Source organism: Eptesicus fuscus, chromosome 25 (assembly GCF_027574615.1).
Source record: "Eptesicus fuscus isolate TK198812 chromosome 25, DD_ASM_mEF_20220401, whole genome shotgun sequence".
Lineage (NCBI taxonomy): Eukaryota > Metazoa > Chordata > Mammalia > Chiroptera > Vespertilionidae > Eptesicus > Eptesicus fuscus.
The window spans coordinates 365,064-387,587 of record NC_072497.1 but is presented as its reverse complement, the minus strand read 5'-3'; the positions used below and the strand labels follow the sequence as shown (position 1 = coordinate 387,587).

General features: G+C 61.2%; 1 protein-coding gene across 1 annotated transcript in view; it reads left to right on the top strand.

The window, feature by feature from the left end:
• Positions 1 to 12,295: 12,295 nt before the first annotated feature.
• Positions 12,296 to 22,524, top strand: part of TMEM266 (transmembrane protein 266) — a 33,329-nt gene continuing 23,100 nt past the window's right edge. Inside the window, exons 1-3 of the mRNA XM_054713385.1 lie at positions 12,296 to 12,309; positions 13,176 to 13,364; positions 21,569 to 21,723. Coding sequence (XP_054569360.1) covers positions 12,296 to 12,309; positions 13,176 to 13,364; positions 21,569 to 21,723 — 358 coding nt within the window. The remainder of the gene's footprint in view (positions 12,310 to 13,175; positions 13,365 to 21,568; positions 21,724 to 22,524) is intronic.

Sequence of the window (22,524 nt, the reverse complement as noted above, 5' to 3'; positions counted from 1 at the left end):
GCCCGCAACCAAGGTACATGCCCTTGACCGGAATCGAACCCGGGACCCTTCAGTCCGCAGGCCGACGCTCTATCCACTGAGCCACACCGGTTTCGGCAAGACTTGCTTTTCATCCGTGTCTTCTTTCCTCCTGGGTGGCAGCCCTAGCAGGGTTTGTGGGGCGATGGCCGTGGTGGAGAGACCTGTGGGTTCCCCGCTCTTGGAGAGCAGAAGGTTTTGAAGACTTCCAAAGATGCCACCCATTTTCCCCGTGGCCCGAGTCACTGGGAAGGAGGAGGAGTGCGTGGACACTCAGCAGGTTAACCGCGGCGTGCTTCAGGGATGGAACCCCGCGGCGGTGTCTTCCCTGTGTGAGCCTGGGAGTGAGATCCGGCGCCCGAGCACCCCAGCCTGAGGCCCTCTGGCCCAGGCCGCCCTGGACCCCGTCCCCGTGCTCTGCTGTCTGCCGTGGTCCCTGAGCTGCGGCACGCGACGGCATCGGTGGGCTCGCGCGGCACGTTCGGACTCATCACCTGGATGCTGGAGGGAGGACCGGTTCTGGGGTGAAGTCTCCCCCACACTGCTGCTCAGTCACGGGGAGGCCTCCTTCTGCCTCTTCTCTCTTCCTGCAGCGTTAACGCTGCTGCAGACGACCCGAATTACCCAGCAGGAGAGACTTCCCTTCAAAAAACACAGCCTCCCTAACACTCTTCTGATTGGTCACAGAAGTCATGAGCGTCCCCAGCTCCTCAGAACAGAGACTGTCCGTCTGCGTGTCGGCCCTCCGCGGCCCGGGTGTCTGGGAGTGCAGGCTGCCACGTGGCAGCTGTTCTCTGCGTGTCAGGCTCCAGTCATAACGCAGGCTCTCGGCTGCTCGGGCTCAAAACACACACCACAAGTCGAAGCAGGTTCTTTCCTCCTCTCCCCCAGCCGCCCACCCTCATTCCAGAATTGCCGTTTCGTCCAGCCAGTGCCCCGCATAAGGTGAGCGACAGCCCTCCCCTCCGTGGCTTCCGTGACATAGCTAGGTCCTGTGTCTCACCGAGTGAGAGGCAGTGCTTCAGCAGAGGAGCTCCACGGCACTTGCTAATTCTCCCTTAAACACGGCTACTGCGGCGTGCTCGTCTGTCCTTCGAAGCAGAACAGAACCGTGTGATCTCTCCATCTCTCCAGTATGACAGTGTTCCATTGCCGCCCCACCGTCTGCTGAAACGGAACTCCTGAAGGTCGCCTGGGGTTGCCTAACCCCGTCCGTCCGTCCGTGGCTGTTTCTCAGATTTCGCTGCTGATAGCTCAGCTAGCCTGACCCTGTCGACTCCTGCTCCTTGAAATGCTCCCTGTGGCCGCTCCTCCCCGAGGTGTCTGTTAGCGTCCTCCCTGAGCTGAGGGGAGGCGTCTGCAGAAGGGGCTGTGTGCGGGCTGTCCCCAGGGTGTTGGTTTAGTGTATGTATAGATACGTATATGTATGTATATATGTATATGTATGTACATTCTTATATTTTACTAGCTTTCCCGTTGCAGGAAAATTCCTGCAATGGGATTTCCTGCTGCACTCTACCCCGCCTCCGTTCCTCCCTTGCTGCCCGCCTAGCCTTCTCCTCCGGCCCGCCCGCGTTTCCCTTCGCCCCCAGCCCCGCCTCCGCCCCACCCTTGTCGCCGGCCCTGCCTTCTCCTCCAACCTGCCCACGTTTCCCTTCGGCCCCGGCCCCGCCTCCGCTCCGCCCTTGCCGCCGGCCCTGCCTTCTCCTCCAGCCCACCTTCATTTCCCTTCACCCCCGGCCCCGCCTCCGCCCCACCCTTGCTGCCGGCCCCGCCTTCTCCTCCAACCTGCCCGCGTTTCCCTTCGGCCCCGGCCCTGCCTCCGCTCCGCCCTTGCCGCCGGCCCTGCCTTCTCCTCCAGCCCGCCTTCGTTTCCCTTCGCCTACGGCCCTGACTTCGCTCCTCCCTTCTCCTCCCCCCCCAGCCCCCCTGGCTTGCTTGCTTCTTCGAAGCTTTACTCCCCTTTGCAGCTCTTGGCTTCTTTCAACACTGTCTTGATATGCAAATTAGCCGCCATCTTTGTTGGGGCAATTTGCATACTCGTCCTGATTGGTTGGTGGGCGTGGCTTGGCTGGTGGGCGTGGCTTAGGTGTAGCGAAGGTGCGGTCAATTTGCATATTTGTCTATTATTAGATTAGATTGATTTCAGAAGAAAGGGAGAGGGAGCCGGGGGGGGGGGAGAGATAGAAACATCCATGATGAGAGAGAATCATGGATCAGCTGCCTCCTGCACCCCCCCGCCCCCCACTGGGGATGGAGTCTCCCATCCGGGCATGTGCCCTGACCAGGAAGGGAATCATACCATAACCTCTTAGTTCATGGGTTGACACTCAGTCCTGAGCCAGCATGGCCGGGCACTCCACAGGGTTTGAATCCTGACGGGAGCACTTGCTAATGGTGTGACTCTGAGTGGCTCACCACTCCCTGTGCCTCAGTTTCCTCCTCCGTGCAGTGGACAGAAGAGGGGCTGTGCCCCAGGGCTGTCAGGAGAGGCCTTCAGGGGCCCCCCCGTCAGGAGTGAGCCCTCGGGAAGTGTCACCTGTTAGCATCCTCCTCAGACCCCGTCCGAGGCTAAACGGCCGCTCTCAGTATCTTACTTCCCTGGCCCTTCCCAGTGTGTGACCTCTTCCGAGCCTTTGTCCATGCAGCCCCCCCTCCCCCCCCCCGTCTCGGACCACCTTCACCCCTTCCTGCCCTGCCCCCCTTCCTGGCTGGGGTGGGCGAGTGCTGAGGCTGCGCCTGCGCCTGCGGGAGACACCCAGGGAGGACGTGGCGTGAGATCCTCGCCCGGCACCCAGCCTGTCTGCGCAGGAAGATTATAAATAACTTATCTCAGGACGCCAGCTGTGACTTACACTTTTAAGAACATCCTCCTCAGCATTTAACACTATGCGTTACACATAGTAGGAATGTAATGCATACCTTTTAGCTGCCAAACGTTGCTTTTCTTGGCCCTTTCAAACCCGATTGCCTCCTAGGTATTGATAAGTCCGAGAGCCCGTGTAAGCTTTATGTGGGAAAATGGAGTCAGCCCCCCAGGGAGAGCTAACCACCTCAGAATAAATTTTGGAACGAGGAGGAATACATAGAAATCATTTTAAAAATAGGAGCGCGGGGAGTAATGTAATGCTTTTAGAAAGGAGTTTGAAAGCCTACCAAGCTAGGAAGCTGTTCGGATTTTATACAGCGTCCGGAGCTTCCCCCCCTGTTCTCACGACGTTTCTCCCAGTGAAACGAGCTCCGAGGATGTCCGTGGGAAATAAATGGTTAAACTCTTCGGACCTCGTCACGGGCTGGTCCTGAGCCGCGAGGTTCTAGGCCTGCCTCCTGTCCGCTTCCCACCTTGCACAGAGGACATGGACGTGGAATGAAGATCGAAGGAGGGACTGCCTGCTTTTTTAAAGCTTGGTGTCCCTCATCAGTTGAAGATGACATCAGAAATCAGGAGATGTGCACAGCTGGGAGAGTTACAGAATCCAGACCATCTTACCCCCAAGTTCTCAAGTCGGAATGCAGCAGCACGAGCGGGGCTGGTACGGGCATCCCCGGTGCTTTTGCTGGAGTTGTGTGTCAGTGCCCACACACCTCCACGGTGGCTTTGACAATACGTGTGTTGCTCCAAAATGACGCTTCTGGAGAAAGCTCCGTTGGTTACCGTTGTGGGGGGGCAGCTGCGCCCCCAGAGGCTGCTCTGCGACAGGACCGGCAGGTGCTCCGCGCTTTGTAAGGGGCCACCGTCGTCAGGGGTGTGTGGCTGTTAGGAAGTTTATCTGTGGGCTTGTGGTTTAAAACCCACCTCCAGCCCCAGCCGGTTTGGCTCAGGGCAGTGGTCGGCAAGCTCATGAGTCCACAGAGCCGAATACCAACAGGACAAAGATTGAGATTTCTTTGGAGAGCCAGATTTTTTAAACTTAAACTTCTAACGCCACTTCTTCAACATAGTCTCGCCCAGGCCGTGGTATTTTGTGGAAGAGCCACACTCAAGGGGCCAGAGAGCCGCATGTGGCCCACGAGCCGCAGTTTGCCGACCACGGGCTCAGTAGATAGAGCATCAGCCTGCGGACTGAAGGGTCGCGGGTTTGATTCTGGTCAAGGGCATGTGCCTTGGTTGCAGGCTCCTCCCCGGCCCACTCCCTGGTCAGTGTGTGTGCAGGAGGCAACCGATCAGTGTGTTTCTCTCACATCGATATTTCTCTCTGTCTTTCCTTCTCTCTTCCACTCTCTCTGAAAATCAGTGGGAAAATATCCTTGGGTGAGGATTAAAACAAACAAACAAAACCCCCACCTCCAACGGACAGTCTTTGTTCTTTCTGAAGGCAGGAGCCTTCCTGTAGACTGCAAGCAACCATGTCATTCACGTCCTGAAAAACATCGAGGCTGTCTCTAGTTGCTCTCCTTTCCCAAAGCTCACACCCCAGCTCTGGAAAGAAGCCTCGCACAAGGCATCAGGACTCCCGGGGGCCGGCCCCAGCTGCGCCGCAGACGGAGCCCTGCCCCGGACGAGGCGCTTCGCTCCCCTGGGCCCGGACGCCCTTTCCCTTTCGTGTTCAGTGGCGGGACTGGCTCTGTGGTGTAGGCGTCTCAGAGTAACTCCTCCACCGCAGACCGTGCCGCGCCCCAAACCAGCAGGGCAGAATAACGCCCCATTGTGCTTGGCGGTGTTTGCTGGAAAAGTCGAGCGTAGATGAATGGCGTTTGGCGGGGGGAAAGCCTGGTGCAGCCGAAACCCTTAATTAGGACGAGAGAGAATCATGGGTCAGCTGGCAGCTCTCGCTGGGTCTGCGTCGGGAGCCGCAGCGTGATCAGGTGTCCCGTCGTGGACATAGGCTCACCTGCGGCACGACGGCCTGGGTCGGGCAGGTAGCATCCCCGTGTTGAGCCGAGTCCGCTCTGGAGACCCCGGGGCTCCTATCCCGATGTCCGCGGAAGGCCGGGGTCCGGGTCCTGTGGACACGAGGTCTCTGAAATGGATGACACTCCGCGGGAAGCCCGGGCCCGTGGCCACGGACACACACGGTTGTCCCCCAGCCCCCAGTTTCATGTATAAACACTGTCACCGTTCCAGGTGTACGTTTCAGTTGTTTTTTCAGTCCTCATTTTCATATCTCAGGCCAACATTTCTCAATTGGGATGTTATGGTCACTTTTTAAAAAATATATATTTTTATTGATTTCAGAAAGGAAGGAAGTGAGAAAGAGAGAGAGAGAGAGAAACATCAATGATGAGAGAGAACCATGGATCGGCTGCCTCTTGCACCTCCCCTGCTGGGGACCGAGTCTGCAACCCGGGCATGTGCCCTGACCGGGAATCGCACTGTGACCTCCTGGTTCATGGGTTGACGTTCAACCACTGAGCCACACTGGTGGGCATGTTATGGTTACTATTGCTGCGTAACAAGTTATCCCAGAACATAACGGGGTAATGGAATGACTCAGGTAACAAGTTATCCCAGAACATAACGGGGTAATGGAATGAATGGCTCAGACTCCTGGCCTGAAGGTGTGGAGCTGGAGACAGGTGTGGTGGTGCAGGGGCGGTCCCCTCCTCTTTGCTGGCTGGGAGGCGCCCCGACTCCCTGCTGCACCCCTTATAACTGACCGTCGCTAATTCTGGCCCTGGCGTTTGGGATAGTGCAGGAGAAGCTTTCTCCTCTTCCACACGTTTGCGGCCTGGTGTTTATTTCCTGTGAGCTTGCTTAGCACGATCTAGCTGATCGCGCTAAGGTGGACTCAACGTCAGTCGAGAGGCAGAGAACGCGAGGCTGCCTCCTGACACGTGGTAAGTGTGCCAAGCTCCAGCCAGCCTGAGCCTTCTCGGTAAACAGCCTCGGGGCATCATGCCTCTCCCTCCATTTAAATCTGGGGAGTGCCCTTGTTCCGCAGGCATTTTTTCTTGGCCCTTATATGTGGGGGTGGACTCTGGCTGGAGGGCCCCTGACGTGCCGATGAGGGGGAAGGACCTCAGCACCCGTGTAGGTTCCCGGGGCTTCCGTAGCCAAGAAGCCCAGCCGGGCAGTTTAAAAAGGAGACGTGTATTGTCGTGCAGTCTGGAGGCCAGAGGGGCAAGGTCAGGGTGGCAGCAGGCCACACGCCCTCTAGAGACGAGGGGGGCCCCCCTCCCCTCCCTGGGGCTCTCAGCAGTCCTCGGCTTGTGGCGTCATCTGCCTCCGCCTGGCCTTTCCCTGCGGCCTCAGGAGGACACTGTCATGGGGCTCGGGGCCCACCCCAGTCCAGGATGACCGCGTCTGACCGATTACAAAGACTGTTTCTCAGGAAAGCCACGTCCTGAGGTTCCGTGACTCGGGGTCAGCACTCCTCAGCCACGGCGCCTCCCGAAATGGAGAAAGCGCTCGGGGGCAGAGCCCTAGTGAGTGAGTCAGGCCCGGGTGTGAGTGCGAGCGCTGTAAGAAGCCTGGAGACCTGGTTATCGACCAGGGACACGGGCAGCAGGGATCGCAGTGGTGTCTCCTGGTCCGGACCGGCACAGCCCCTGCCCGCGTGGATCGCCTGCCTCCTCTGGCTGAGCTCACCCCTCAGCACTGCCCTGCGGACGGGCCTGGCCTCAGCCCCGTCCCTGCGGTGCGGCCACCTGGTCCTGGCCCCTGGCCCGGGCCCTCACAGTGCGTGGCTTCCTGTGGACACGGTGATGGCTCCGGCTGCTCCCCCACCACCCCTCTGTCAGCCCGTCATCCCTGGCGTGGCCTTGGTGCACCGAGCTCGGGAGGTCCCAGCAGAGCAGGCTCCGGGGGACCCAGCACTCCCGGCGCCCGGACCGTGGAGCCACTGCACCATCATCGGTGGGTAACCCGTGACGCACGCCTGTCGGTTCCTTTCTGTCCTCCCTTCTCCGTGGAGGACAAGCATGTCCCGGGTTCCCGGGCTCCCTCCTGGTCCCCGTTCCCTCACCGGACCCGCGGCTGTCTGCAGAGGAAGCCGCCGTCTCCCTCCTCGGCCGGCTCCCGGGTGCCGGGCTGTGCGGGGCAGAGCATCGGCGGGAGAGCGCGGTGGCGTCAGGTGGACGGGGTCCAGGTCCAGGGCCCCCTCCCGAGCCCTGTTCTGTGAATTGTAAAATCTCCGTAAACTGGGCCTAAAACGATACGCTTTGAAGTTATTGTAAAAACTTAGGGAGAGTCCCTGCGCCAGGCCGGTTCGCTGTGCTGTGGGCAGAATCCACGGCACGTGGATAACACGGGGCGGTCGATGGCATCGTGTAGATTCGGGAAAATGGGCCCTAAACCACGTGACCACCATCACTCCTCTCCCAGCAGGTGGTGTGCTTTCTCTAGAGCGTTCCTCACGCTCCTGCTCTCCCTCCACCCCAGGGGGAATTATTCTTCCTTTTCTAAGCCGGTAACTGTGCTCTGTCCCTCCACCCGTGTCAGAACGCACTCACACGGTCCACCCTTCATCTCTGTTGGCTCCTTTCCCTCAGCAAACTCCAGGTGTGCCTCCCTCAGCCCTGCAGCCCTCCCCTCAGCCCTGCAGCCCTCCCCTCAGCCCTGCAGCCCCTCCCTCAGCCCTGCAACCCCTCCCTCAGCCCTGCAGCCCTCCCCTCAGCCCTGCAGCCCTCCCCTCAGCCCTGCAGCCCTCCCCTCAGCCCTGCAACCCCTCCCTCAGCCCTGCAACCCCTCCCTCAGCCCTGCAGCCCTCCCCTCAGCCCTGCAGCCCCTCCCTCAGCCCTGCAGCCCCTCCCCCAGCCCTGCAGCCCCTCCCTCAGCCCTGCAGCCCCTCCCCCAGCCCTGCAGCCCCTCCCTCAGCCCTGCAGCCCTCCCCTCAGCCCTGCAGCCCCTCCCTCAGCCCTGCAGCCCCTCCCCCAGCCCTGCAGCCCCTCCCTCAGCCCTGCAGCCCTCCCCTCAGCCCTGCAGCCCCTCCCCTCAGCCCTGCAGCCCCTCCCCCAGCCCTGCAGCCCCTCCCTCAGCCCTGCAGCCCTCCCCTCAGCCCTGCAGCCCTCCCCTCAGCCCTGCAGCCCTCCCCTCAGCCCTGCAGCCCTCCCTCAGCCCTGCAGCCCTCCCTCAGCCCTGCAGCCCCTCCCCTCAGCCCTGCAGCCCCTCCCTCAGCCCTGCAGCCCTCCCCTCAGCCCTGCAGCCCCTCCCTCAGCCCTGCAGCCCCTCCCCCAGCCCTGCAGCCCCTCCCTCAGCCCTGCAGCCCTCCCCTCAGCCCTGCAGCCCCTCCCCTCAGCCCTGCAGCCCCTCCCCCAGCCCTGCAGCCCCTCCCTCAGCCCTGCAGCCCCTCCCCTCAGCCCTGCAGCCCTCCCCTCAGCCCTGCAGCCCTCCCTCAGCCCTTCCCTCAGCCGCACACTTCACAGACACGTTGGAGACCCATCAGTTCAGCAGGTGTCTTCTGCGCACGTTCGCGCGTTGGGCACCGTGACAGGATGGGCAGAGAGGACACTACCAGCTCTGCTCCTCGTCTCAAGCACAACAGTGACGGGACCCTCCGCGGAGCCGGTCTGGCCGGGCCCAGCCCTCGCCCTCAGCTGGGCCTCCTCTGACCCCAGCGCCCAGGCTCCTCCCTGTGTCCAGCCAGGCCCTCCCCGCACGGAGGGCGCACAGCCCCCTAGCCGCCGCCCTGGCAGTGTCCTCTCCCCTGTCGGGCAGCTCCTCTCGCATCCTGCCGGATGCACCAGCGTCTTGTTCAGAACCGGACTCGGTCTCTAACCCCCCGTCTTTCCGCTCTGCCCTGCACTCTGTGGCGAGGGACTGAGGGCTGTCACGCGCAGTTCTGTGCGTGTCCACACCGGGTCTGTGTGTGGGAGGGGGCAGGAGCCGGGCAGGTAGAGAGAAGTAAACTGAGTCTCCTGCGTGGGGCGGTCACTCCCGTGTGCGAAGAGGGCACAGAACTCAGCAGCTAGGTCACAGGGTGCGGGTGTGAAGTCATCAGCCAGCACCTCCAGAAACACGAGCTGGCATTCGCTGTGCAAATGAGGAGGGACATGGGACTGTGGCCGAGGGAAGGGCTTCTGGGAAGCTGAGACAGAACCAGTGTGAGCGAGGGGAGAGGGAGGCCAGGAAGACAGAGGCAGAATTCCCAGATGGAAACAGAAACGGGAGGAAGACGTTGGTGGGATCTCGAGGTGTGTTTTTTTTTAAAATTTAATCTTTATTGTTCAGATTATTACAATTGTTTCTCCCTTTTTCCCCCCTTAGCTCCCCTCCACCTGGTTCCCACCCCTCCCTCTGCCCTTACCTCCCCCGCCCCGCCGTTGTCCTCATCCATAGGTGTATGATTTTTGTCCAGTCTCTTCCCATACCCCCCACACAGACACCCCTTTCCCCCTGAGAATTATCAATCCACTCCCATTCTATGCCTCTGATTCTATTATATTCACCAGTTTATTATGTTCCTCAGAGTTTTAATTCACTTGACTTTTAGATTCACTTGTTGATAGATATGTATTTGTTGTTCATAATTTTTATCTTTACTTTTTTCTTCTTTTTCCTCTTCTTTTTTTATTTTTTTATTTTATTGATTTTTTACAGAGAGGAAGGGAAAGGGATAGAGAGTTAGAAACATCGATGAGAGAGAAACATTGATCAGCTGCCTCCTGTACACCCCCTACTGGGGATGTGCCCGCAACCAAGGCACGTGCCCTTGACCGGAATCGAACCTGAGACCCTTCAGTCCGCAGGCCGACGCTCTATTCACTGAGCCAAACCGGCCTCGGCTTTTTCCTCTTCTTAAAGAATACCTTTCAGCTTTTCATGTAATACTGGTTTGGCGGTGATGAACTCCTTTAGCTTTTTTTTATCTGTGAAGCTCTTAGTCTGACCTTCAATTCTGAATGATAGCTTTGCTGGGTAGAGTAATCTTGGTTGTAGGTTCTTGCTATTCATCACTTTGAATATTTCTTGCCATTCCCGTCTGGCCTGCATAGTTTCTGTTGAGAAATCAGCTGACAGTCGTATGGGTGCTCCCTTGTAGGTAACTAACTGTTTTCCTCTTGCTGCTTTTAAGATTCTCTCTTTGTCTTTTGCTCTTGGCATTTTAATTATGATGTGTCTTGGTGTGGTCCTCTTTGGATTCCTTTTGTTTGGGGTTCTGTGCGCTTCTTGGACTTGTAAGTCTATTTCTTTCATCAGGTGGGGGAAGTTTTCTGTCATTATTTCTTCAAATAGGTTTTCAGCATCTTGCTCTCTCTCTTCTTCTGGCACCCCCATAATTCTGATGTTGGTACGCTTGAAGTTGTCCCAGAGGCTTCTTACACTATCTTCAACTTTCTGAATTCTCTTCTCTTCTTGCTTCTCTGGAGGCATGTCCTTTGCCTCTTTGTATTCCAAATCTTTGACTTGATTCTTGCCTTCCTCTAGTCTGCTGTTGGGTCTCTGTATAATATTTTTTATTTCAGTCAGTGTATGTTTAATTTCTAGTTGGTCCTTTTTCATATCCTCGAGGGTCTCGTTAAATTTATTGGCCTTTTCTAGGAAATTCTTGAAAAACTTTATAACTGTGGTTTTTAACTCTATGTCCAGTCGTTTGTTCTCCTTCATTTCTTTCGTTTGTGATCTGTTTCCTTGTCTCCTCATTTTCGCTGCTTCCCTGAGTTGGTAGGGTGGCTTTGTGTGCTAGGTGTCCTATATGGCCCAACGGCTCAGCCTCCCAGTTACCTGAGGTGGACATTCTTGGTGCAACCCTTTGTGGACTGAGTGTACAGCCTTGTTGTAGTTACGTCTTGATTGTTGTTGGTGTCACTGGGAGTAATTGACCTCCAGGCCAATTGGCTGTGAGGACCCGCTGTGTCTGTAACAGAAGAATTGCTGTGCTGGAGACATGCGTATGGGGCAGGACTTGTTTCAGTGGGGCTTTGGCGCTCACTGAGTCTGCCTACGGGGAGAAGCTGGATTGAATGTGTCCCTTATGAGAGTAGTTGATTTCTGGTGTCGTCTCACACCGACTACTAGATACACTAGTGTCTGGATCTCCAATGGGGTGCAGGTCAGCTACTGTCTGAGGCCACCCAGCAGGAGTTACAGCAAGGACTACAGTTTTCTTTTTTTTAAAATATATTTTATTGATTTCTTACGGAGAGGAAGGGAGAGGGGGAGAGAGTTAGAAACATCCATCAGCTGCCTCCTGCACACCCCCTACTGGGGATGTGCCCGCAACCAAGGTACATGCCCTTGACCGGAATCGAACCCGGGACCCTTCAGTCCGCAGGCCGATGCTCTATCCACCGAGCCACACCGGCTTCGGCAAGGATTACAGTTTTCTCCTCTTTGCTTGGGATTTGGTGGTTTTGGAGCAGTCTGACTGGAGCTGCAGTTAATTTGGTTGAGCTGCCACAGGGCAGGCCGTTTATATGCAAAAGCCATTGTGTGGAGCCTGGGCGGGTTTGTAGAATGTGCGGGGCGGGGTCTCAGGGCATCACTAGGCTAGGGCGTGGCAAACAGCAATGGCTGCCGTCAGCCTTTTCTGCCTTTCCTTTCCGCGTTTCCAAGTCCCCGCATCCCGCGCTCCAACCCAGTAAACAATGATTGCTGGGTGCACCTCTGCAAAAAAGTCACCCTCACTTTCCGACCTGATGGCTGACAGTCCAGCTTCTCCCCGTAGGCGTCTGGGTCCTCCACGTCTCCCCAGAAACTGGATTTCAGAGTGATCGGGAGCTTGTCTCCCTTCGGGTTGAAAAAAAGCCGCGTTCCCAGTCGCCCGCCACCAGCCCGATTCACGCGCCTCCATACCTCAGCTTTTCCGCGTTTGTGCTCCTTTCTCTTTCCTTCTAGTTGTAGAACTTCCACTCAGCCAGCTTTCCCGTGGTTCTGGGTGGTAGACGTTTTGTCTTTTAGTTGTAGTTTTGAAATTGTTGTGCGAGGCGGCAGTTTAGGCGTTTACCTTTGCCGCCATCTTGGTTTCTCCCCCGGAACACGAGGTTTTTGAGACAGGCCTTATCATTGCGATTCCTGCAGCTGAAACATAACATTACCCGGGTTTCTTGAGCATGGGTGGTGGGGAGAGCCGTGGCTGAGACGTCGGAGAGCCTGGCTCTTCTGCCCTCTGTGTGTGACAGGAAGCCGCTGTCACTCGCGCCCGTTGCTTCATCTCGCAGCAAGCGGGAGCTCCTGCGTGTTGTCCCCAGAGGATAAGCCTAGAGTCTGTCCAGCTTTACGGTGAGGAACTTCCTCTTTCAGATGGCCGGCGCGTAACACTCCTCTGCACTGGTCTGTTTCAGGGTGCCGTGCGTGTGGGCCTGGGAGAAGGCCCGCTGGGAAATGCCGACCACAGGCTTCCGGGCAGCCGAGCCCCGCTAGACCCCAAGGAACCCGTGGCTCCGGCTGCGCCTCAACATGAGCAGCCCACGGTAAGTCGCACGGAGCTGCGCCCTGGGCGCTGAGCGGGCGCTCAGTCACGCGGGGGCAACCGTGGCTCCTTCCAGGGGCCAGCTGCATGACCTGAGTATTATTTATTTTTATTTTTATTGCATTCAGAGGAAAAGAGAGAAATACCAATGATGAGAGGGAATCATGGATCGGCTGCCTCCTGCACGCCCCACGCCAGGGATCGAGCCCCCACCCTGGGCCTGTGCCCTGTCCGGGAATCGAACCTGGACCTCCTGGTTCATAGGTCACCGCTCAACCACTGAGCCACACCGGCCAAGCAGAGCCAAATATGACTAGTCTCAGAACCTGTCACCTGGGAACAGCCCACTGGTCAGAAAGCTCTGTCCACAACCCGAGTTTCCTTGAGACCAGCTTCAACCCAGAACCCACTTTTCTGAAAACATCTGGAGGAGCTGGGTTCCCCATAAACACGCACACCGTTGTTTCGATTATTGAGACGCGTGGCCTCGCGCCTGGGCTGTGCCGCCTGAGGACCTGGGGTCCTTTTGTAAAAGCCTCGCGGTGAGGAGGGTGCTGTGCCTGATGGAGCCAAGCACGGCCTGAGACAGACCACAGACGGGAGTCGGGCGGGGCACCTACCTGTGAAGGGCGCCCCGGCAGCGCCCGCCCCTGGTGGTCCCCTGGAACCCGCCCTCCCCTCACTCCCCTGGGCGATTCGAGGAAGAGCAGCAGGCGGTTCGGCTCTGAACCTCCTGGTGACGCCCCGAGCGCTGCTGTCCGTTCAGCGGTGGGGAAACCGAGACCTGAGCGGCAGAGCTCCCGGGCAGGGCCCTCCTGCGGGTGAGAGAGGCCTGGCTGAGGGGCTGCCTGTCCTCCCGTCCCGCAGGCCCGCCGCCGGAGGAGGAATTCCCGAGGTGGAGATCATCTCCCAGCCGGGGGACGAGGACGCCAGGAGCACTGCCGCGGGGCAGCTGGCGAACTTTGCCTATCGGGACTTGCCCCTGGCCCCAGGCGACCTCTCCACGGCGGGCTCGCAGCTCCTGTCGAACCTGGACGAGGATTACCAAAGAGAAGGGTAGGTGCTGGGCCGTCTGGGGCATAACTCCCTGGAGGCACACGGGCCGAGGCGCTGAGTGGGCGGGGGGGGGGGGCCCACACTGGCCCTTTCCCCTGGAGAAACACCTGCGGGTGCCCGACACTGCGTCCGAGTCACATTGGCTCGGAGTCAGAGAGTCTCCCTAAGGCTCGGACCGCAGGGAGCAGGGCCCGCCCAAGGGCACAGAGCCCCTGAGGAGTGGCTTGGACCGCACTGCCCCGGCCAGCCACCTCTGCTTTGAATCTAGAAATGAAGGTTGCTGGGCTGTTTGGGAGCTAGTGAAAAGTATTGGTTAGAATTACGTTTTTACAGCTTGGAGCCCCTGTGTTTTCCAAACAAAAAAAAAAGTTTTTCGGAGAGAAATGGCCCAACAGCTGTGAAACCGTGCACCTTTTTTAGAAGCGCCACCCAGTGGCTTTCTCTGAAAATACAAGTTTCTCTGAGCGCTGTGCGCAGGTTCAGCAGGACCCGGGAAAGGGCCAGGCAGGCAGGAGCGAGAGCGAGGGGTGCTGCCCTCTGTTGGTCAAAAGCGGTAGCACAGCCTCAAGCCTCTAGGGTCCAAGCATCTCCCAACAGGAAAGGCCTTGAAGGAGGCTGGTTGGGCAAGGTGCACGGCTGCAGCCTGCGGGCGTCCCCGCCGGGGTGTGTGTGTGTGGGGAGGTGGGGTGTGTGTGTGGGTGGGGAGGTGGGGGTGTGTGTGTGGGGGGAAAGATGAGGGGGAGCCACAACCAGCTGGCCGGGAGGAGGCGGAGGCCCAGCCTCACCGCCATTGCATTTGCTTCTGAACGGGGCTCTGCAGAGCTTCTCCCATCGGGGGATTACAGTGAGGGCCACGGCAGAGGCTCTTGGCTTGACTCGAGCGCCCAGGTGTGCCAGGAAAGCTGCTCCTGGCGGAGGCAGTGCTGCCGGCAGCGGGAACAGCACCCGGTGTCTGGCCTCACCGGTGGGGTCAGACCCAACCTGGGTTCAGCTCGGACAGCATTCAGAGCCAGGCCCCGCGCTGCCCGAGAACAGTTATTCGGCAGCTCTCCCAGTTCTAGAGGTCACTCCCAGGAGAAATGGGCTTAGGACCAAGTCCTAGAGGTTAGGACGGCCTGGGGGCTGGGGAGTGAGGGAGCTAACGGTCAGTGCCTGGGGCGGGGGGGGGGGGGACGGCATGGGCAGGTGGGAGAGGCCCGGTCCTCCGTCCCGAGGGCTCTCCGGTGGGGATGGTGGGGTCCCAGGGAAAGACCTCAGTGGGACATGCAGCAGTTTCCCAGGCGTGTCCTCAGGGTGGTGGTCTCCACTGAAGGGCGGGCACCAGGGCAGGGGCCATTATCGGAACAGCGGGCCCTGACCTGAGCGGTGGCTGGCCTTGTGCCTGTCTGTCTGGGCCGGGAGCTGGAATCCAACATGAGGCGCAGACGTTGCCTCTCGGGAGGAAAGGCCGGGGTCCACAGCGCCTGGCCAGGCCATGCGAGGGGAGGAAAGCCACCGGGGGCAGAGCCCCTGCACCTGCTTGTCCGTGGCGAGGCGTCTGGGCTCTCGCCGGCGACTCTGTGCCTGCTCATCGCCCCTGCTCGGCTCACGGCCGCCACCGCAGTGGGGTCCGTGGTGAAGGCGTTTGTGTCGCTCTGGGCTCTGCGGGCTCCTTGGCAGCCAGAGGGCTTCCCGGAGGGAGGCAGGAAGAGCAGGCGCAGGACGGAAGCCAGGGGAGGGAGCGAAGCGGAAGCACGCTGCGCGGGGCGGGAGAGGCCTCTTGGCTCCGGCTGCACCTCCCGGGGTGTCCCCACATTCCCACCTGCCCTTCCTGGTGCAGAACACAGAGCGTGCCGTTCTGCTCTCTGAGAAGCTTCAGTGCCAGTCTGGTCGGACACGCTTCCTGCTGGGTCTCTCCTGCAGGAAACGGGGGGGCTTCGGGGGCCCGGCGCCCCACCATTCACTTCTCTCCAGTGTCCCGTTTCAGAACCTGAGGACGTTGGCGCTGGGACACGGCTCAGAAAGCGTCTGTGCCATGGGCTCTCGGGTCTGTTCTGGGGTCTGTCCCCGCACTGGCCTGGGGCTCCCCAGGGCAGGGGTCAGCTCCTGCGAGCCCGGGACAGGGGGTGTTGGTGAAGGAAGGAGGGACTGCATGCATGAGTGGGTGGGGGAGGCCATGTGACGATGGGGATTAGAAGAGAACGGAAGCCGGTCCCTTTGGGGGAATGGGGGGGACCCCGACCTGTGCGGGGTCCAGGACGCGCCCCGGAGGGCCCGGCTCTGGGCCAGAGCTCCAGGCCGTGGTCCTGGCCGCCGCCTCTGAGCTAACGCCACACCCTCCACAGTCACCCTGAGCTGACCGCTTTGCCTCCGGACTCAGGACAGTTTAGCATCTTCTTAGGAGCAGGAAACGCCGTTTGTGGTTCAGGGTTAAAAGGCAGGTTCGTCCTGCCATGACCTTTTGCAAGTGTTAAGTCTGGACGTTCCTGTGAACTCTGCATCATTTTTACCCCCAAAGGAGAAAAAAGTTAGAAGTGAGCTTTATTAGTCCACTCTCTCGAGGCCACAGGGACCCATCTGTAATCGGCACAGCCCGGTGCCCTGGCTCTGGGCCGACCCGGGGCCTCCCCCTGTACGGGGACGCAGGCTTCCCGGGGTCCTGACGCCTAACAGAGGGATAGCGGCTCCGTGCAGATCACAGTCTCTTTCCGACCAGCACAGGTTAGCCTCTTTCTCGGAGTCCAGGGACTGCCAGGACTTTCCACTGATTGATTAAGGAGTGAATTCACAGATACGTGGTTTTCAGCAGAATAAACCCCACGTCCCACCTCTTCCCAGGGACGGGTGTACACCCGGGCCACCACGGCGTGGCAGCGGAGCCCCTCTGAGCGCTGCCTGGAGGAGCGAGGGAGAGCCATTTGAACTTAAGGAAAGTGAGCTGAATTTACGGGGTTCTGGTTCTCCAGTCATCTTTGGAGGCTCCTTGGATCTGGACTTTGGCTGAACAGGAAGGGGGGGCGTGGCCAACCCCGGATTTGCCAAACTACAGCTGAGAACAGAGAGAGCTGGACAGAGAAGCCTGAAAACTAGCCACCGGCTCCCTCCCCACCCACCCACCCACCCTGTTAGGAAACCACCTCCTCCAGGCAGCCCTCCAGGCAGCCCTCCAGGCACAGAGACCCTGGGGGGGGCAGTTCCCAACACTGGGGACTCGGTTCCCTCCCAAGTCAGGCTCTTCAGCGATGTGTGGGCAGTGCCCTGGACCCCTCCCGCGGGGCGTGTCGGCCATTGTGCCCCCAGAAGGGGTTTTGGGGTGCGCCGCCCGAGTGGGGTGGCAGCTCCTACCTCCTGGCCTGAGCTCGTCATTTCTGAGGATGCAAGAAACGTGGATTCTGGGACAAGCGAATGCAGACTCCGTGACCCCCCCTCCCTCCTCCCCCGGGTGCAGGGCTGACGCTGTATGGAAACTCCCGTTTCTCCAGGCCCCCCGAGGGCCGGGAGGCCCCTCCCCCCAGCCTGTGAGTTCCTGGTAGGCACGTGTGCCGGACGCCTGGGCCTGTGTGCTGTGGCCTTCCTCCCGGCAGTGGGCACGGAGAGAGGGTGCTGGACAGGACGTGGCTGTGGTCACGGTTCTCCCGGAGGGCGAGGAACCCGCCCACCCCGTGCGCACACGCAGCGCGGGCCCTGGGCCCTGGGCCCGGGGTTCTTCCAGGCGGATACTTGTCTGTGTGGGGAAGCCCTGCCCGTGCGCTCGTTCCCGCCCCTGCTCTCCCCCTCATTCCTGTGCGTTTCCCGAGCGGGCTGGGACCCGGAGCCCCCGGCACAGTCAGACCCGCTCGCAAGGCCGCAGGCTCCGTGCGGGACGGCCGCCACCCGGGGCGCTCAGCACCCACACAGCGGGGTAGTGGGATGTGGTAGCGCCTGACCCGTGGGCGGACGGAATGAAGGTCGGCCCTTCCCACCTGTGGACAGTGAGCCCCTGTCTGAGGCCCCTGTACCCACATCCCGCCGTGGGCGGACGGCAGCTGCTCAGTAAGCACCGTGCCGGGGTTCACACGTTATTTTTAATATTTCAGAACAGCAGCCCAGCACGGCTGGGGATGCTGCTCCCGGCGGGGGTCAGGAAGCGGCTGCGCTCAGAGGGCCAGTCCCCGGGGCTGTGTTTGGAGACACCAGTGGCCCCAGATGGGAAGGTGGGGAACAGATGGGGAGGTCAAGCTGTCCCCTCAGTTGTTTGTCAACAGAGGAGGCAGCTGAAGAAGGAACCCCTTTTCAGAGACGGGATGAGGTGACGTGTGCGAAGTGCTCGGCGCAGCCCCGGCCCGTCCTCAGGGCTTGACGGCGTCGGTCACGTCCGCAGACGGGACGCCGGGCGGTGGCCGACGCTGGGTTCCAGTCAGCGCCGTGGCCTCCCCGGCAGCGCTTCAGTCCTGGGCACAGATACGGCCACGGCACTGCAGCGGGCCTCGGGGCTCTCCCAGTGAGACGCCGCCGAGCCCGTGCCGTCCAGGCCCGTCAGCATCAGAGCGGAGCGTCTTGGGGACGCGGGGTCCCGGGCTCCCGTCCCCGGTGTGCCCCTGGGCTCCAGGCGCGCTCAGCTCCCCGTCCGTGAGGCACGGTGCTGTGATGGTGTGCGTTTGGGGGCGGGTGCAGGGCTGTAGTTGGCATCCCTGTGGGAGAGCTTGGCCACCAGAAGGGTTCTAGCCTCTGGCCCGGCCGTGGCCGTGGTCGGCGCCAGGCAGGAGGCCAGCCGGAGCTCTGGACCTCATTCCATGCCTGTGGCCAGGCCGCTCCGACTCCCTGGACCCTCCCTCTTCCTTTCTTGGGGCCGTGAGGGGTGAGCCGCTCAGTGCAGGGCTGGCAGGGCTGCCTGCCTGGCTGCCTACCGGGCGGTGGGCTCTGCTGTGCCCCTGGCTGCACGGCCTGTGAGCACGGGCGGGGGCGACCTGAGGGTCTCCACAGCCCTGAGTGCTCCCTCCCATGGCTCAGCCTTCCCCTTCGCTGGCCTGGCAGCCACGCAGCCGGATCGCGTGGCTCTGCGGTGTGGGGGCCGGATCGCGTGGCTCTGGGCGTGGGGGCCGGATCGCGTGGCTCTGCGGCGTGGGGGCCGGATCGCGCGGTTCTGGGCGTGGGGGCCGGGTCGCGTGGCTCTGCGGCGTGGGGGCCGGATCGTGTGGCTCTGGGCGTGGGGGCCCAGGCCCCACAGGAGCCAGCGTGCCCTGCATCCCGGCACCAGGCCCGCCCCCTCAGGAAGGGCTGCTCAGCGCCCGCCCCTCAGGGCCACTCCCGCGGCCTTGCCTCACGTGGAGCCATCAGACGTGGCCAGAGTTCACTTAATGTGCTAGAGCCGCTCTCTCCAGCTTTGAGCGGGACGCCAAGTACATAGAGCAGAGGCGGGCACAGTCGGTGCCCGCCCAGCCGGGATCTCTGCGGCCTCCGGAGGGCTGGTGGGACCGCACGTGGAACACGGCCCCCGTGGGCCGGCCATCTGCTCCGGGCTCAGGCCTCGGCAGCCCACTGGCCGCGGCGCTGCCCTCCCGCTCCGGGAGCTGGAGGCGGGGACACGCCTGCCCTCTGGCGGCCGGGTGGGCTGGGCTGATGCTGAAGAGGCGGAAGGACAGTATCTTCAGGAGCGGAAGTCAGCACAGACCCAGGTGTGGGCTCCATCCCCAGTGCGGGGCGTGCGGGACCCATCACCCTCTCTCATCACGGACGCTTCCCCCTCTCCCTCTCCTTCCTCTCAGAAACAACAACAACAGAAGAACTGAAGTCAGCCTGGCCGGTGGCTCGGTGGGAGCATCGTCCCGTCACCAGGGCACGTTTGTGTCTCACGTTGATGTTTCTCCTTCTCCCTTCCTCTCTCTCTGAAAAGGAAAAAGCCAAAATAAAAAACAGGTCCCGCCCTGGCCGGTGTGGCTCAGTGGATAGAGCATCAGCCTGCGGACTGAAGGGTCCTGGGTTCGATTCCCGCTCAGGGCACATGCCCGGGTTGCGGGCTCGATCCCCAGTGAGGGCGTGCAGGAGGCAGCCGATCCATGGTTCTCTCTCATCATGGATGTTCCTCTTCCTTCCTCTCTGAAATCAATAAAGAAATATATTAAAAAACAAAACAAAACAAAAGTAACAGGTCCCGCATGAGGATGAAGAAAAAACCGCAGAGTCCGTGCCCATTTCCCTTTGGGCCCACGAAGCTCCTCGAGTCGTTCTTTAACCACTTGGACGTTTTGACGCTGGACACATCCTGTTTTTCTGCTCAAACACCGTCTCCCCGGAATGTCGGACCCTTCCGGGTCTCAGAGGCCGTTTTATTAGCAGTTTGGAATCTCCAGACACCCGGGCAGCCAGACGCCTGCTCCTTCCGCTCGGCTCTGTGCCGGGGCCTCGGCGTCCTCGGTCCTGCTCCCCAAGTGGCTGCAGCCGAGAGAGCCCCCGGCACCGGACTCAGCCTGGCTGCTCAGCGCGATGCCATCCGGAGCGCCCGTCACAGCCGTGACCGGAAGGTGCTGGCTCACACTCCGGGGGCAGTGAACGCATCGGCGGGGGTTAGCGGGTGTGGAGTTGGAGCTGGGTCTCCTTTGAGACCTGCCGTGCCTGTGGCCGTGGAGGAGTTGACAGGAAGCTGAGGGAGGGCCGTGTGAGCGGGGACGGTGGAGAGGTGTGAAGGGTGAAGGTAGGGCTGGGGAAGGCGCAGGGATGGCACTTGTGGGAGGGGAGGGAGGGAGAGGGGGTGAGGATGGATCAGCAGAGCAGTCAGCTGAGCGAAGCCACCTGCTTAACGCTCAGGGGTCTTCCGTGCACAGAAGCAGCGCAGCTGACAGCACCTGGGGGGGTGCACCTGGCTTCTCGGGGCCTCTGACAGGTGGCAGGGCTGCCCCTCTGAGCGGGAGGTGGGCTTCATGCCTCGTCCTTCCTGCCGCCCGGACAGACACGCCTGGCCCGTCCCCCAGTGGCCACTCCCCGTGTCCCCAGGTTAGTGCCGCCTTCCTGGGACCCGCGTCCCGAGCGGGGGATTGAACCCCAGTCTTGGCGTTCCCCCAGAGCCCAGGACCGCGCCTTCCACTCCAGAGATTTAGAACACATCCTGCTGGGTCCCTGGGCCCCAGCTGGGGCTCCACAGGCTTCGCTGGGCGGCCTGTGAGTGGGGAACCCTGGGATCTGGGGGGCTGGGCACGGCTGTCCGCCCCCTCTGGACAGGAAGGAGGGGGTGGGCACGGCTGTCCGCCCCTCTGGACAGGAAGGAGGGGGTGGGCACGGCTGTCCGCCCTTCTGGACAGGAAGGAGGGGGTGGGCACGGCTGTCCGCCCCCTCTGGACAGGAAGGAGGGGGTGGGCACGGCTGTCCTCCCCTCTGGACAGGAAGGAGGGGCTGGGCACGGCTGTCCTCCCCTCTGGACAGGAAGGAGGGGCTGGGCACGGCTGTCCTCCCCTCTGGACAGGAAGGAGGGGCTGGGCACGGCTGTCCGCCCCTCTGGACAGGAAGGAGGGGGTGGGCACGGCTGTCCTCCCCTCTGGACAGGAAGGAGGGGCTGGGCACGGCTGTCCTCCCCTCTGGACAGGAAGGAGGGGGTGGGCACGGCTGTCCGCCCCTCTGGACAGGAAGGAGGGGCTGGGCACGGCTGTCGGCCCCTCTGGACAGGAAGGAGGGGGTGGGCATGGCTGTCCGCCCCCTCTGGACAGGAAGGAGGGGGTGGGCACGGCTGTCCTCCCCTCTGGACAGGAAGGAGGGGGTGGGCACGGCTGTCCGCCCCCTCTGGACAGGAAGGAGGGGGTGGGCACGGCTGTCCGCCCCCTCTGGACAGGAAGGAGGGGGTGGGCACGGCTGTCCGCCCCCTCTGGACAGGAAGGAGGGGCTGGGCACGGCTGTCCGCCCCCTGGACAGGAAGGAGGGGGTGGCCCAGTGTGTGGGCCATCGTCCTCCTCAGCTCTGTGGGCTCAGGGTGCTTCTAGACCAGCTACAGCCTCATTGGCCCCGTGACTGGAGCCGAAGGCAGGACTCCCTGACTCCCTCCGGCGCCTCCCTGACCTCAGCCTTCCAGTCCCCCGCACGGCACCCCTGTGCCCCGCATCCTGAGTTTCTGACGGGAGTGGGTCAGGTGCCCGTAGAGACCCTCTTCGGAATTCGACTCCGCAGCCTCCCGCATAAGATGGTGGGAGAGGGACGTGGGGGTTGAGAGCAGGGCCTCTGGGCCCCCCCTCAGCGCCTCCTCCCCACTCTTGTCCCCGCAGGTCCACCTGGCTGAGGCCGTGCTGCGGGAAGAGAGCAGCCGCGTGGCAGGTATTTTTGCTCAGTGCCAGTCTCAACAGTGTCCTGGTAGCCTGTGTAATATTGGTGGTGATTCTGCTGACCCTGGAGCTGCTAATAGATATAAAGCTTCTCCAGTGTGAGTAGCCGGGGGGGCCTGTCAGATACGTTGATGTCGATATTCACTGTGCACCCACCGGGGCTCCCCGCCGGCAGTGACCCCCCATCGCCGGGAGGACACCGGGCAGCCTCTCACCCCAGCATCGGTGCCCCCTCACCCTGTGTGGCCGCTCCCGTGTCCTCCCAGCATCCCACCACCCGAAACTGAGGTCAGACCTGTTGGGGACCCCTGCGTGCCCTTCTTTTACTCCCATTTGGAATGGTCTGGGCTGGAGTTTTTGTAGCTTAAGGAGAGCTCCCCTGGTCACCCACGGCAGCCGCCACCGGGGTGCGGTTCCCCACGGGAGTGCTTTTCTGTCCTCGGACCTCGGGCAGCCCCGTGGGAGGGGCAGGCCTGATGGCCTCCCACTGTGCAGACCGGATTGAAGACCCGGAAATCAGGTTACGGCAGGGCCGGCTGGCCTCCCCCGTCCCGGCCATTGGTCCGGGTTCCGGGTGCTGGAGGCCCACTGAGTGTCTGCTGGACATCCCGGCTGCAGGGCTTCGCGGGGCGGGGGGGGAGGCAGTGGGTGCCCTGGGGAGGGGTGAGACTCGGCTCTGCCTGAGGGGGTGGTTCTGTAGACTCCTGGTGCTCACAGGTCCCCAGTTCAGAAGGTGGGTCGTTCAAGGCCAGAGACATTAGAGAGGAGATTATTCCCACCCCCACCCCCCCTTCCCCCACCCCCCACCCCCGCCCCGCACCAGGGTTTCCTTTCCTGCCTCGGCCACACCCAGGACTGCAGACCCCACCCCAGAGCGGGCCCAGGACCTGTTTCTCAGA